General features: G+C 41.5%; 1 protein-coding gene across 3 annotated transcripts; it reads right to left on the bottom strand.

Annotated features, from left to right (window-relative positions):
• Window positions 1–233: 233 nt before the first annotated feature.
• Window positions 234–14,656, bottom strand: zgc:162200 (uncharacterized protein LOC558638 homolog). Of its 3 annotated transcripts, XM_054789196.1 has the most exons (11): window positions 14,408–14,610; window positions 13,931–14,045; window positions 13,428–13,751; window positions 12,146–12,358; window positions 11,737–11,889; window positions 10,834–11,331; window positions 8,461–9,336; window positions 7,796–7,975; window positions 6,817–6,968; window positions 3,634–3,994; window positions 234–2,718 (listed from the first exon to the last, which is right to left on the bottom strand). In XM_054789196.1, exons 3-11 carry the CDS (start codon window positions 13,674–13,676, stop codon window positions 2,713–2,715), a joined length of 2,688 nt encoding a protein of 895 aa, XP_054645171.1. In that variant the 5' UTR covers window positions 13,677–13,751; window positions 13,931–14,045; window positions 14,408–14,610; the 3' UTR covers window positions 234–2,712. The 3 variants fall into 3 exon arrangements, with proteins under 3 accessions (XP_054645171.1, XP_054645179.1, XP_054645161.1); XM_054789204.1 differs by lacking the exon at window positions 13,931–14,045 and having other exon boundaries at window positions 14,535–14,656; XM_054789186.1 differs by lacking the exon at window positions 13,931–14,045.
• Window positions 14,657–14,774: the final 118 nt, after the last annotated feature.

Genomic DNA, 14,774 nt, shown 5'->3' with positions numbered 1-14,774 from the left:
GTGTCGTCTGGTCTTGCAGCCAATCATACATGTAAACAAACGACTGAAGCTAAAGCAATAGCTAAATACCGTTCAGTTCCTTCCCATTGTAGTGATAATAAAATGTGGCACGAATTCAACCGAATTATTTGCTGTTATCTAGCTTTAGCCTTCGTAGATCCTTTGTAGCAAATCAAGAATTGCAGTAGTCTTCACACTCAAGCTTCAGTGACACAAAAACGGAGTTGGTGTACAGTGTTTTCATTTATTCTTCAAGACAAAAGTGGCTCACAGGACATTAGGCATTAAAAAATTATGCGGAGTGTGTGCATGACATGACTAGAGCAATTTATACAGAAAGCAGACCACATAAATACAGTTCTTTTTACATCCACAACAATAACAATTAAATTATACCATTTGAATTAAATAGATTAAGAAATCCATTTACAACCGTCCTGCTGTAAAACAACATTCTCTCAAAACGTTTTCACTTTTGCACAGAATACACTTGAATCTCCCAGATGCAAACGTTTTTTTAACACCTAACATGTGGTGTCTTCATCTTCTGCAGTCATGTTCATCAACAACTAAAAAAACAAATAAAGACCATTAGTTTCATCAGTCGTTGCCCAAGCTACAAAGTGAAAATATTCTATCACCGTATTCAGTGAGGACAGTGCCGTTTGATCATAATTAAAAGTCCTTCAAATCAATTGAAAAAAAAAACGAAAAAAAACTACTGCGTTGAAAAATGCATGAAAGGACGGTACTCTAAAACTTAAGCCTGCTAGTGAAACAAGAAGTGTTGAAGCATCTGGGACAGTACAGCATGTTTTGTCTTTGACAATCTACACAAAAGCCCAGCTGATTGGAGTGAAATGACAGCGCACCAGAAGGGGCCGGGGAACATTAAGTGTATTGTCATATTCGTGGTGTTTAAGTTGTGACAAAGATGTATCAGAACATAAGAGGTTTCTCAACCTGCTGTCTGGCGGCGCAAAGCGATACCTGCCACCTGAGGCAGGTATTGATGCTCAACATTTGAGGCAACAGTTCCCCAGTGCAATGATGACAATAGCAGTTTAAAAGAAAAAGTACTGATAGATTATACTGTATGTGTTGGCATGCGTGCTAAAGTGGAGCATGTGGCATTCACTTCACACTGCTGTTTAAAAAGGAAATGGCAAACAGGATTAATGAGCTCCAGTGACTGACACTGCAAAAAAACAGCAGTCAAAAAACAGACAAAATCAAAACAAAGGCACAAAAACAAACAGTTGCCTCTCCAAACCATTTGAGGCATGCATATGATCTTACATTAATAGGGCCCTGCACTAAGCTTTAGTCCTAATTTAAAATGTTTTGAATGCTCTGAGCAGGATCATAAATCAGTAAACTGTAATAGCTACAGGCCATATGTATCAATCTACTTTATAGCATCTGAACAATGGATCATTTATGCCTACATATTTGCAACAGAAGGCCCATGCTTTGTGTTAAACCGATCTCTCTAAAATACTGTTTTCCTACTTGAATTTACTCTTTTAAAAGTAAGACACGCTTTGCTACTGCTTGAAAAACATTGTCCAAAGCATTTACCACTGGTTATCACTGCCAGGAGCACACCTATCAGCAGCTTACTCAGCATTCCAAAGTGGAAACAGTGGAAGTGAAAGTAGCTTACTGTGGAAGATACACATCATTATGTCACATCTACTTTGAATGGAAACAAAACGATGCCTTCAATGCCATGGCTCCTCATAGGTGGAGAGAATGCGGACATGTCTCTCTACAGTGAGAAAATGAGCAGAGAAATCATCTAAATCCCACGTGTTCAGATTTGTTTTTGGCTAACTGAGCTGTTGGAATTCAGTAAAGAAATCAAGTAGCGTGATTGCTATCGCACCACTTTCCATAACAAAACATTTGCAAGTTTAGCAACAGGATGTTTCAAATGCAACTGAAAGCATACAGTCCTGAATTTCTCTGCATAGTTTATAAAATAAGATGCACATCCAAGATTTTCCAAATCACGTATCATAAATATTTGTCTTTTGACCTGAGGTGGGGTACTTATGGCTGATTATTTCCATCAAAGGAAATGGTGTGTCGGTCAGGCCACTGTCACAAGACCAAACACATCTAAACAATTTGAAAATTGGGAATGTGACTGTAATGTTTGCCCAAGGACAAATAACAAGCTAGCTACTTGCAAGAAGAGCAGGAGTATGTCAGTAAGGCTGCAATGTCCAGTCAAACACATTGACCTGGGTGTCAAGAGGATGATCTAACTGCTTATTGACCCCAAAAGACACCAGAAGTCCTGGCCAGACTAAAAGGCAAGATTGCAAAGACATAGTCTTCAAAGAGAGGTTTAAACGGAAAGACAGCAGACACAATAGACTGTGGAATAAATACTGTCAATGGTGACGACACACAGCCTCGATCAAGACCACATGGAAGTTGATGGAAGACACAATCAAGGACTTCACATAATAAGCAGCACAAATTTTCCTCTTCATCCATCTCCGGGCTGCATGCAAATGAGTTGAATGAGAGTTGCATTTTACTTTTTTAAAATCCATGTTTCTGGTGGAAGTGTGGGGAATGCAGCACCACATCTAAGATGAACAGGATGTCTTGAGTCAGGTAGGGAGGAGGGAACCAGGGAGTCAACATGAAGACGGGTCCTTGTGGAGAAGAAAGGGTTTGGAGTAATGGAGGAGTGTTTCAGCGCTATAGAAACAGGATGGAAGACAGACAGAAAAATATATGGTTAGTAACGCTCACTGTTATGTGTGTGATTAACTCACCTACAGGAATATAAATGACCATGAACTGTTTTTCAGCAATATAAAGAAATGTTTAATCATTTTTTACGCCAACTGCTTTATTTACACACTTCTTTTCGCTAGCTTGATCTCATCGCCTACGAGATGATCTAGACTGGGAGCTGCGGGCCCTGGTGGAGGGGGCCTCATGTGTACGGGCATTCACGTGCAACTCCTCAGCGGTCTGTCTACAGACACCAGACATCCTGCTCCTACCTGGTGTGCTGCGAACATCGAGAGCTGTGGCTGTCTGGTTCTTTGGATATTTAGCATCCAAATGAGCCAAGAGCATGTCTGACTGATGGGCGTTAGAAGGTGTTGCTACTGACTGTACAGATTTAGACCTGTGAGCCATTGGCTGCTTTCTTCGCACAGAATTATCCAATTTGGGTTTCAAATTAGGAGCTTCTTTATGCTCACCCCATGCTTCATGTGTGTTAGGATAAGCATGCAAAGTTTTAGTTGTGGTTAGATTATCTATAGAAGAAGGCGAAGATGACTTTGGCCTGGAGAAAGGTACACGTATGGCACGATTTGTGATGAAAGTGTCCTGACGTGAAGGGACTGAAGCTCTCCGGCATGATGCAGCCTTTCTTGAAGCACCAATGTGGGTGTTTGTTTGAACCGCTGCCTCGCTGCTCACAGAGCTTATGGAGGTCTTTCGCATGCGGGAGTAACCCGCACTTAGCTCTGAATGAGATACATCACTGACACTCTGACTTCTAATGAACGTGGCGTCTCGGGGCAGGCCCTTGGTACTGTGAGATTGGCTGCTTGACTGGATGGGTTTTTCAGGGCAAAGAGTGAGGGGGGTTCTTACAGGGCTTGTGTGGAGGCTTCGTGTGAGAGCTCGCAAGTGGTGTGTGGCCATGGCAGGAACACTGCTCCCAAGAACTGGACTAGCTCGTGGGCTGCTCCTCACAGGGTGACGGGCAGGGCTGCTGCGGGGGCTTCGCGGAACGCGGCCTGACTTGGTGGCCAACTCCTTGGCTCTGGAGCGACGTGGGCTGCTGTTCAAGCTGTGAGGAGACAGAGGGGCCTCCAGATCTTCCAAGCGCTGGGTGAGAGCCAATTTCTGCTGGATAGCCATGCGCAGCAGAGAGTTCAGGGTCTTCTTCTCATCCTCTGCGGCTGCCAGTTGCCTCTGCATTTCATCCAGCTGGGTAACGTACTGGTCGCACCTGACAGATGCACACACAAAGAAAGATGCAACATGCACAAGTTGGCAAAAAGCACAATGTCAGAGATGCATAACAAACATGCCAAGTATCACTTCAACAACTGACTGATGTCAGTGAGTTTATTTTGTATGTTAGTAGGAGTGTGAGGAAATATAAATATGGCCAACTATCTTAACGTTACGATACAATTTGATTATCTCTTGCAATGTACCTTCTTTGGTGTTTGTCTCCTTTCTTCCTATTTAGGAGTTAGTGTGTGTTGGCAAAGTACCGTAATTTCCGGTTTATAAAGACACACCCACTAAATTTAGTATAAAAAACAGATTTGTACATATATAAGCTCTACTGGACTATATGCCGTATATGTCCACGTCATAAAATGGCAAATTGTGGCACGCACGAGTCCATGAGGACCAGGTAGCTCTTTGACAGGAGCCAATCATGAGCTATAAGAAAACTCACAACAAGCTTATCAACCCATCGGAAATCGCACGAGCTCAGTACTCGGTTTTCTCCGGGTACACCCACATTACACAAACATGCATGTTAGCTTAATTGGCGACTCTACATCATCTATAGTTTTGAGTCTGAATGGTTGTTTGTCTATATGTGCCCTGCGATTGGCTGGCGACCAATCCAGGGTGTACACCACCTCTCGTCCAAAGTCAGCTGGGACAGCCGCGACCCTAATGAGGATAAGCGACATAGAATATGAATGGATAGAGAATAAATATAGAAATGGATGGATTGATGGAAGTTTCTGTGTGATGATTTTAGCATTCTTTCTAAGACTGTTGTATTGAGCTTGTTGTGCTCGTTGTGCGTTCCCTTATAGCTTGTGATTGGCTCCTGCCAAAGAAACAGCTACCGTTTCCTCACTGACTCGCAAGCAGAGCAGTATTTAAACGATTAGTGGTAGTTCACAAGTAATGGAGATGTCAGATTAGAGCATGGCCAGAAATTAGCCGCACCGCTGCATAAGCCATAGGGTTCAAAGTTTAAGAAAAAAGTAGTGGCTTGTACATTACATTATGGTAGCTCATTTGCACGTGACTGTCAAGTACTGGGCTGAAGTGTGGAGCACAAGTTTGTCAGCAACAAATAATATTCAATAATAATAAAATAAAATGGTAAATTAACTGGTAAGGCTACCAACATCTGGAATAACAAAATAAGAGACACCTTTTTGGCAGGGCCAACCAACCCAACTGTTTTTTTTGGCTTTCATTGTGTGAAACAAATGATGTACTATTTGACACAAACCTGAATTTAATGTGATGCCTGTTTTAGAGCAATAGTAATACATGGGAAATTAATTGTTCAATAATACATATTGTTTTGTAAAAAAAATAACTCCACTAACAGAACAAAATAATGATTTAAATATCTTTCTTATAGAAATCTGTCCTGCTTAAACAAGACAGAATAAAACAGTATAAGTTGGGTGTCCAGGTTTATAATAGCGCAGGTGTATCCAACTTCTAGCACTATTAAAACAGTGACAGTGGAGTCAGGCAAAATGTGTAAACAAAGATGGTAGAATGGTCAAACTTTAATGTGACCAAACGTGAGCCATCACACACGCTGGCATCGATAGGATTAGACTGTGATAAACTGTCGTCAATTGACTTCACCTATCACAGACTATTTTTCATTCTCACAGTAATAAGGGACATCCCTTGTCAAATCAATACGGGACAAATACTTTAATTTGGCCACACATGCGCGAGTAGAAAAATTAAGTGAAGTGAAAAATTAATTCGCAATGTCTCCTATTTTAGTCCCAAAATGCGACCATTTAGTCGCAGTCTGAAGCCCTGTATATATTGTAGGTTATTAACAGCAATATATCGATAATCGCAGTATCGCCATATCAAGATATTATCATTATTGTGAGCCATGTATCGCATGTCGCATTGCATCGTGAGGTACCCTGAAAATCCCATGCCTATTTATTAGTGATTAATATAAAAAATGTAAAACAGATTCAATGTCAATAGGTCCTCTAAAATCTTCCACACTTGCATGCTAGTTTAATGCTTCAAGAGTCAAGCTTTTTGTTGAAAGACAGTAATGTCATTTATCCACAAGAGGGCGCCACAACACTTTAGCAAGCTTTGCTAAAGTGCAGTTACCAACTTTGTCTGTGTCCATGGCGACAATAATCCTTGACCTCTGTCCGTGCTCAAATCGCTCATAGAGATAATCAAATGTCAGCTCATAAGAGTCTGATCAGGGCCTAGCCAGCATAATTGACCTTCTTAATGCAAGAAGGGTCAAATAAGCTTCTGGGGATTTACTGGCACATTTGGAGCACAGAAGACAAAAGACATACTTTTCAGAATCCCTCAACTCAGAAAAAACACAATCTTCAATATTTCAACATGACAGGGGATTCACCAATGAGGTTAGCGATTATAGACTTGAGTTATGTGGTTTTATTGTGGTACCATCCCTCCCCACTGTGTCTCACAAAAGGCTTCTCCCTCGCCAAGATGACCGTGCTTGGCGGGACAAATCTGCACTCGCCTCCTCCCCCGACAGCACACGGCAGAGCATGTGGTTTGTAATCTTCACGTGAACCAGTGGATTGTCACAGGCGTAATAAGCATTGTAAGCTTATTACACAAGTGGTAAAAAAAAAAAGAAAAGTGAAAAAAAAGTGTACCACAATAACTTGACCATTACTAAGTAATAAAATCACTAGCAGAGAGAGCTGCAGTAAGTAAAAATGATAACATTTTTGATTCTGATTTTTTATATATACAGTATGTCACATTTTGTTATTAATCACTTTTTTTTTTTTTTTAAGTGACTCTTACCGACTGGCAAACATGACTCTGAGTGACGAGAATGTAGCAGCATCTTCCTTCAGGGCTTTGAGTTCGTTGCGTAGTTTCATCATGGTCTCAGACACCATGCTTTTCTCAGTCTCATACTTTGTTTTTAAATTGGACAGGGCCAACTCAGCAGTCTGATTAAAAACAATACAATTGCTCCATTAGATATGATTTAAGCACCAGTCACACCAATGTAATTCAATGGAATCCAATGATAAATTAAATATAAACTGCTCAAAAAAATTTAAGTGAACACTTAATCACAATGTCAATCAGACTTCTGTGAAATCAAACTGTTTGCTTAGGAAGCAACACGGACTGACAATCAATTTCATATGCTGTTGTGCAAATGGAATAGATAACAGGTGGACAGCAAGACACCCCCTAATAATAACAATAACAATAATAATAATTCTGATTTCCACTGATAATTTTTGTGTGATTTTGTTGTCAGCACATTCAACTATGTAAAGAACAATGTATTTAATAAGAATATTTCATTCATTCAGATCCAGGATGTGTTATTTTAGTGTTCCCTTAATTTTTTTTAGCATTGTATAACATGGTAGATACTTTACATAGGTAGATATTGTATACCTTATTAATCCTGCGAGAGAAATTAAGACTATTAAAAGGAAATTATTATTTTACCATACTGCCTAGTTGGTGGGCAGGTTTGAACTTGCACCAATCACAGTGCAGATTGCTTGCACTCGTTATGCTTTATGCGTTGTGTTATGCTACCTCGTGAGGATGTTTTTCCGTCCGCACATACTGTGCTGGGACAGATGAAAGCAGCCAATTGAGGCTCACAAAAAAGTAACCACAATAAAAGCAATATTTCACTAGAGGTGCAGGACCTTGTGGCCAAAGAGACGTTCAAACTCAAATAAATGGATGTGTGGCTGATATTGAACAGTTACCAAAAAAGCTGTGTCCTTGTCTTGCGTTCTGTGTTTACCTGTTTGTTGGCCTTTAGGACAGTCCTGAGAGTGGCGATCTGTTCCCTCTTGGTGCTAAGAAGGGACTTAAGTTTCAGTACTTCCTCCAGCAGGCTTTCAGCATCTCTCTCCATTTCGACAGTGCTACTCAACCCAGAGTAAGGCATTGCACCCCGCTGACGACAGAGGTCCACTGCCACCTGTGGGAACAAGGAGGAACACATCACGTCATATTGTTTGTGGCTTGATAGAGGGGGGTGTTTACATGACCAACAATGACCTGTTAATTTACAGACCAAAAAACTGAAAACCAGTAAAATAAATACAAAAACACCAAACTGCTAAACTACATAAATGGCAGGATTATCGTGTTACTTTCCCATAACATTTAATACCCAGTGGAAGCTGCATCTCAACGATTAACCCTGATAATCCAATCCATTCAAACCCACACAGCCACGTGTCAACAAGGAATTGGATTTGTGCAGACACGAGCTATTCAGCACCATTTAACAGTCTGAGCTGAGCATTTGCAGTAGGACACTTGCAAAGGCATAACCACTTTCACTCAGAACAGAAGGCCGTCCCATTTACTGTGAATACGAGTTCACTTATATTCAAGTACCAGTAATGCAACACCAAATAATATATGAAATACAGTTTCTGATGAGGAGGGCTGTCTTACCCGGAGGTGTTTGATCTGGCATCTGATGACTGCAACCAAGTTGCTTACATTGGAGGGGTCCCTGAAATCCAGGTTGGGCGAACCAGGGCATTGAGGGGAGTCTGTAGAAGATCCTGCACTGTCCACCTCCCCCATAAACTGCAAAGCTGCAGCTTTAGAGATATACATGTCATTGGCTCTTGGCTTCTTCTGGGAGTTTGGCTGGGTGGAGATGTGTTGTCTTCTCACACCAACTCCACCATGCACCCTGGCGCTTTCACGGTAATAGTCCAGGGTGACTCGTTTGGGTGTCAGGTTGTTACATACACAGATGTGGTGATAGAGGTTGGACAGCTCCTCAGAAAAGGCCAGTAGCTCTTCCTGCGCCACACTCAGATGACCTTCGGAATCACTTGCCACTTTTCGTGTGGCTCCAATCTCAATCTCCAGCTCACTGATCCGTTCCTGGTCCTGCCTGCTGGACTTGATGCATTGCCGAATCTTGTCAGCCAGTTCTTGAGCCTCTGTTCGCCAGCGATCCTTCTCCTGTTTGTATCGTTGCTCCAGGGTATTATATCGAGTACCTGCCTGAGACAGTTCATCCCGCAGCTTCAGAAGCTCTTCACTGGCCGAACGCATACGCGCCTCCAGCACCTCCTTACCCTTTGTATCTACCTCGTAGTCAAAGACGACATCACTATGGTCTCCGTTCTTAGTGTCCTCATCCCCTCCGTCATCTGCCTCATGGTGTTGCTGTTGGCTACTCTGCACAGCCTCCAGCTGTTGGGTGAGAGATCCAACTTTGTCCTCTTGCTGACTCAGTGCCTGCTTGGACATCACTAACTGCATTTGCAATTCTTCCACCTTGCTGGCAAGACCTGATTTCTCTCTTTCAGCCTATGTCCACAAACAAAAAAAGGTAAGCATTAATATCTTGTCTCCCGAATGAGACAAGAGCTTTGCAAATAATCAATATTAAGAGAATGCAGAGGTAGGATAGTAAAATAATAAATAGTAAAAAAAACTATTTATTTAACTGAATTAGTAACCCCACCACCACCAATTAATTAGAAAAAGCATCTTAAGGAAGGGATGTTTCTAAGTGAAAACCAATATTGGCCGTTTACTATTATCCACAGGACAAAGAGGCTTCTGTGTGACACACATTTCTCCCCCAACCACCTTTACACATGCATGCATTTTTAATGTGAAACAGTGGCTGACCCCATTCAGCTCCACACTCAAAACATCTGCCAGTTTGCTGCTCACTAACCCAACCCCCAATTTAAGTGCTGCATCCATTACAGATGTCCTTCAAAATGAGAGGGATAGTATAAGAAAAATGATCTTGAGCATCCTTGAATTTTTCAGTAGAATGGAATTAGGTTGGCAATATTGCATTATTTCTGAATATGATAGATTTAACGCAGTGCCAGCATCTCTCTCTTTCACTAATGCACAGCGGATGTGGTCTAAAGCAGGAAATAGACATGTTCTTGTCGGCACCTTTGTCACACGTCTGACAGTCAGCCCTTACGTTACAGTTAAGAGATGCATTTGATATTAAAATAGATAAATTGCCCTTTTCAGTTACTATTTTTCTTAAATAGGTTCATATTAGAGGAAACAGACATATAACACATTGCAATCATCAAACACGTATGGAGTCACACCTCGGTTTTCGATTCGGAAAAAATTGCTTCGGTTTCATACGTTTCAGTTATCGACAGACCTTTTAGAAGAAATAAGTAATGAAAACTGAGATACCATTGTATTACTTCTTATTCCTAGCTATGGTTAAATTGATTAAGATTTTTATGACAATGCAGGAACATGCTGGTCGCCTGGTCCAAGTCTTTATTAAAGTAAATTCGAGATGAATTACCAGAGAATAATCAAACAGCTTTAGCTCAGTTGCCTGCCAAACCATGGCGATTACCACACAGAAAAAGCACAGCCATCTTGGCTATACTATGATCCCAATAATATAAGATTAAGCAAAATTGGTGCATCAGAGTAGAGCTGGGAATTATTTCCCTGTATCTTCCAAACTGAACCAAACAAGGCACGACATTCTAGTGTCTGTGTGCACATCCACACAGCTTCACGACTTTCTGCAATGACATAATTACTAGTGTGGCAACATCCCTGCAATTGCTTGAAATGTCATATAAACATAGTTGACAATTAGATTCAACACACCAGGGCTGGGCTGTGAAACTGCACAACCTGGTCCCACCATAGCATTAAACCCTCTGCCTTTGGCACGACTCAGATACTATCTCGAGTTGAATTTGCGGGTTGACTTCACTGCTAATTCCAAGACATTGCTTGGGAAACTAGTCGCACATTTGTGGTTTTAATAATAGTGGTTGATAATGTCTGATTCCTTACCTGTAGGAGTTGCTGTTTAAGTTTCTGACTGTCAGAAAAGTGGAGCTCACTCAGCAGGTCAGACACCAGCCCAGAGGCCGGAGCACGCAGGAATACGTCACTGTTGCGTGGAGTGGAGTAACGAGGCATGACACCATTACTTTTGGAGCCCCTCATTTGAGAAAGGTGAGCAGAATTGGGCGCAGACCCGGGAGCATTGTTAATGCCACTGTCCTGGTCCTCTCCCTGTGCAGCCTGGCTATCCCCCAGGCTATTATCGAGCTGGTCCAAGTGGAGCTCCAGGTTGCCCATAGAATCAAAAGGGCTTAGGGCAAAGGCAGAAAGCTCCCGTCTCAGACTGTTCTTCTGCTCCCTCTCCTCCTTCAAGGATTCTAGCGCCTCATCCAACTGACGCTCTGCGATCTCCCGCAGCCTGGCAGCTTCCTCCATCTGAGCCCGCAGCTCCTCCAGCTCCTCATTCTTTTGGGTCAGCTCAAGCTTTACTGACTCAAATTCAACCTGAAATTAAAAAGGTGTTTTGAGCAACATTCTAAAATGTGTTTGTGTATTATGTCCCAAACATAAAAATATACCATATCAATCACAACTAACATAATATGCTGCCCATTTTATGTACATACGAATATAGCAGGACAGTTTTGCAGTTGTCATATCGTTTTCTGAGGCTAACAATGTTTCCCTTTTGTACTAGTTTGTACAAAATCCTCAGCCAAATGATAAGTGAACTGGTCTGCCCGGTGTCCTTAAAGGACAAGTGTTAAGATAGTTTTGAAGTTGTGTCAACAGAAAATATGAGGGAGAAAAATTAATCCCATGAGGGGGAGTATTTACATGAAACAGTCAGTTCTCATGTACTTTCATTAAAGCTGCTATTTACATGTATATATTAGAGTGATAACTCACCTGGTTTTCCTTCAGCACAGACACCTGTTTTTGAAGCGATATGTTCTCTTCTTCCAGCTCACCATTGTCCTGTAACTGGCGCAGCTCACGGACTTTATATTCCTTCATTTCATCCCTCAGGTGCCCATTCTCTGCCTCCAGACACTCACAATCCTGCGGAACACAAGACACGGTCATATCAGTACAAAACCATTAGAGGGTTTATGGCTTGATATGTTGGCCTTTTAACAGTATTAAATAAACACAAAAATAGATATATAATATTATATTGGTATGGATATAGTAAAAGATTAACATTTAAAAAAAACACCATAGGCACTCGTTAATAATTTTATTTAAGAAAATTAGGTAAACATATAACACCAGTGATCCAGCTAACAAGAAGTATGGCATAGCCATACAGCCATACCTTCTTTTGCTGATTTGAGACTACCCCAAGTCTGTCGATCTCTGCATGAGCATTGCCGAGGGCAAGACGTGCTTGTTTTAGTTCCGACTGGACTTCTTCCAAGCGCGTTGCCATGGCAGCCTCCTTAGATGCTGTCTCCTGCAGCAAACTTTCCTCCCGACACTCTCCATCAGCGGCTGCCCGCTTCTGGCTACTCACAGAATCTGCAAACGCCTTTATACAAATTCAACATACAATTTCAACAAGTGTAAATTTAAGACATGTTGTTACATATTGAAGCAATGGCAGAACCAAAATGTTAAGCAATCCCTAATAGTGGACAAAATAATATAAATCAAAAAGGCTACTTTGCCATAAGAAGTAAACCTAACACACTATGTATAAATTACAGTAGATTAAAGAACAATGGTGTTAAAGAATGAAATTGTAACTGAACATAGCCTTGTTAATAATTCTAATCGACAACATATGAGCCCTTGCTACCAAAGCCTAAGCACATAAGCAGCCTAGTTACTTAAAAAGAGATGAAATTCTTTAGCACAGTACAAATTATATCATAAAGAGCTTTGTTTAATATGTAATCTTGGGACGTGAGGGTTTTCTTTTTCTCCTGGCACAAAAGTCATGTTAAATGCCCAACTGTTGGTAAACAACCTATCTATTACTATTCATTTCAATAGGCAAAATAAACAATTCCCAAACTAAGGCAGCATGATGGGAATTGGATTAACTCTAATGCTAAGGTATTTGTGAGGTATAGCTGAAAATCTGGTTCAGGAATACTGATGCATTTACTAATGACTGCAAAAGAAAGTAATAATGGATGCTACAGTCTGTGGTATCATATAATCATCCTCATCATCGCTAGCAGTTTATGTCCCCAGCATCACATTAGGAGAGCAAAATGACTGAGCAAGCAACAAAGCCTTTCTGTTGTGCAAGTCAATATGCATCTCTGACAACTCATCTTCTCATGACACTCTCCACAATGAAATATTCGATAGATGTCATCATTGGTATGTTCAAAGAATTAGCACATAACGAGAGAGATGTGACAAAAAAATGTTGGCTATGGACGGAATGCACATTTTGTCATATGCAACCATATTATTTTTCAATGCCAAGTTTGCATATTGAAAAAGGAAAAGGATCATTCTACTTCCTGAGTGTAAATCCCACAAAGGCTTATTTCATTCATCCAATACCACTTGATGTGGAGTGCTGAGAAAATCAATATTGTTTGTACTCTAAACATTACAAAAAATGTCTCAGGTGCTCCTACCTCTTTGAGCTGCTGTAGCTCCGCTTTGAGAGTTTCATGCTCCTCTTCTAATTGCCTGTGTTTGATCTTGAGAGACGAACTCTCCTCCAGCACCACGAGGCCATAGCGAGCGGCCTGCAGCTTCTCCTCTGTGGCCTCCTGGAGCTCCAAAGTCAGTCGCAACACCTCGGCCCTCAGATCGCTGCTCTCCATCTCTGCATCCCTGTCCCCCGCCTCTGCACCTGCTGCATCTGCATCTGACTCCAGCATCCTTGACTGGCCTACTCGTTGTATTCCAGTGTGCTCCTGTGACCTCCTTTACAGCGTCACTCTCATTACTCCACCCTAAATAGAAGAACACACACAGATGGTCATAATGTAAACGACTTACAGCAATCAATACATATGAAAACTACATAACAGAAGAGGTTTATTTGGGAGTTGGCCTAGTGAGGGAATATTATGAATATTTTAGTAACAACTTTTTTGACCACATGTGTTTTTTGGGTGGGGCGGTCAGTCACCATTTGCTCACATCCTGTCGTTTAACCAAAGATGGAGATGCCGGTTGTCCGGTCGATGCCAACTCATGTATCCTTGTAGCATCTGTTTCTCCTCGGCAACGATTCAGCGTAATGGCTGTAAACGAGAGTACGCAAGGCCTCCAGAATGATTCCCTATTTTTTTTCTAGACACATGTCTGACTGTGTCTGCCTGAAGGTTGTAAAATATTCCAATACAAACAGGGGAAGTGAAGACGACACTTACCACACGCTAGTCGAACAGCTAGCAAGTCTAAGTTAGCTTTAGCCTTACGCGACAAATTAAGCTACCTTCCAAAACACTTTTGGGAGGTTGTAAATGCGATGCGGATGTGGAACCATTGCTTTCTGCTGATATATATTTTTAAATGTTGAAAAAATAGGCTGAGCTTCTCGTGGTTAACATCAGTCAGACAAGCTAATTAGCCAAGCATAGAACATCAGCCAAATGTTACTAACCTTCTGCGCTTATGTTGAATATATGGTTCGCTGCTAGACAGCGCAGGTTAACCGCGCGGTGTTCCCGGGAGCTGTCAGTGCTAACGTAAATGCCCCAAAGGCCGGGAGTTATAATGAGTCCACTTGCCTCCCTCCTACCCGGCAGGCTCTGTGATATTCCGGCGAGGTTGAGCGACAACAACCGAGTGTCAAACGCGCGCGGAAATGTGAAAGCACCATTGCTCCTTCTAGCTTACAAGTGGGGAAGTGCACCTTCTTGGTGACTATTGTTTTCTTATGTTTTTATCTCATTGTGGTCATAGTGTACTCCTTTTACAGCCTATTTACTTGTAAGACAAAAAAGGCGATAATTAAACGTCTTTATTGA

Source organism: Dunckerocampus dactyliophorus, chromosome 1 (genome assembly GCF_027744805.1).
Source record: "Dunckerocampus dactyliophorus isolate RoL2022-P2 chromosome 1, RoL_Ddac_1.1, whole genome shotgun sequence".
Lineage (NCBI taxonomy): Eukaryota > Metazoa > Chordata > Actinopteri > Syngnathiformes > Syngnathidae > Dunckerocampus > Dunckerocampus dactyliophorus.
Note: the sequence above shows the minus strand (reverse complement) of the source record. Positions and strands in the feature narration are given on the sequence as shown.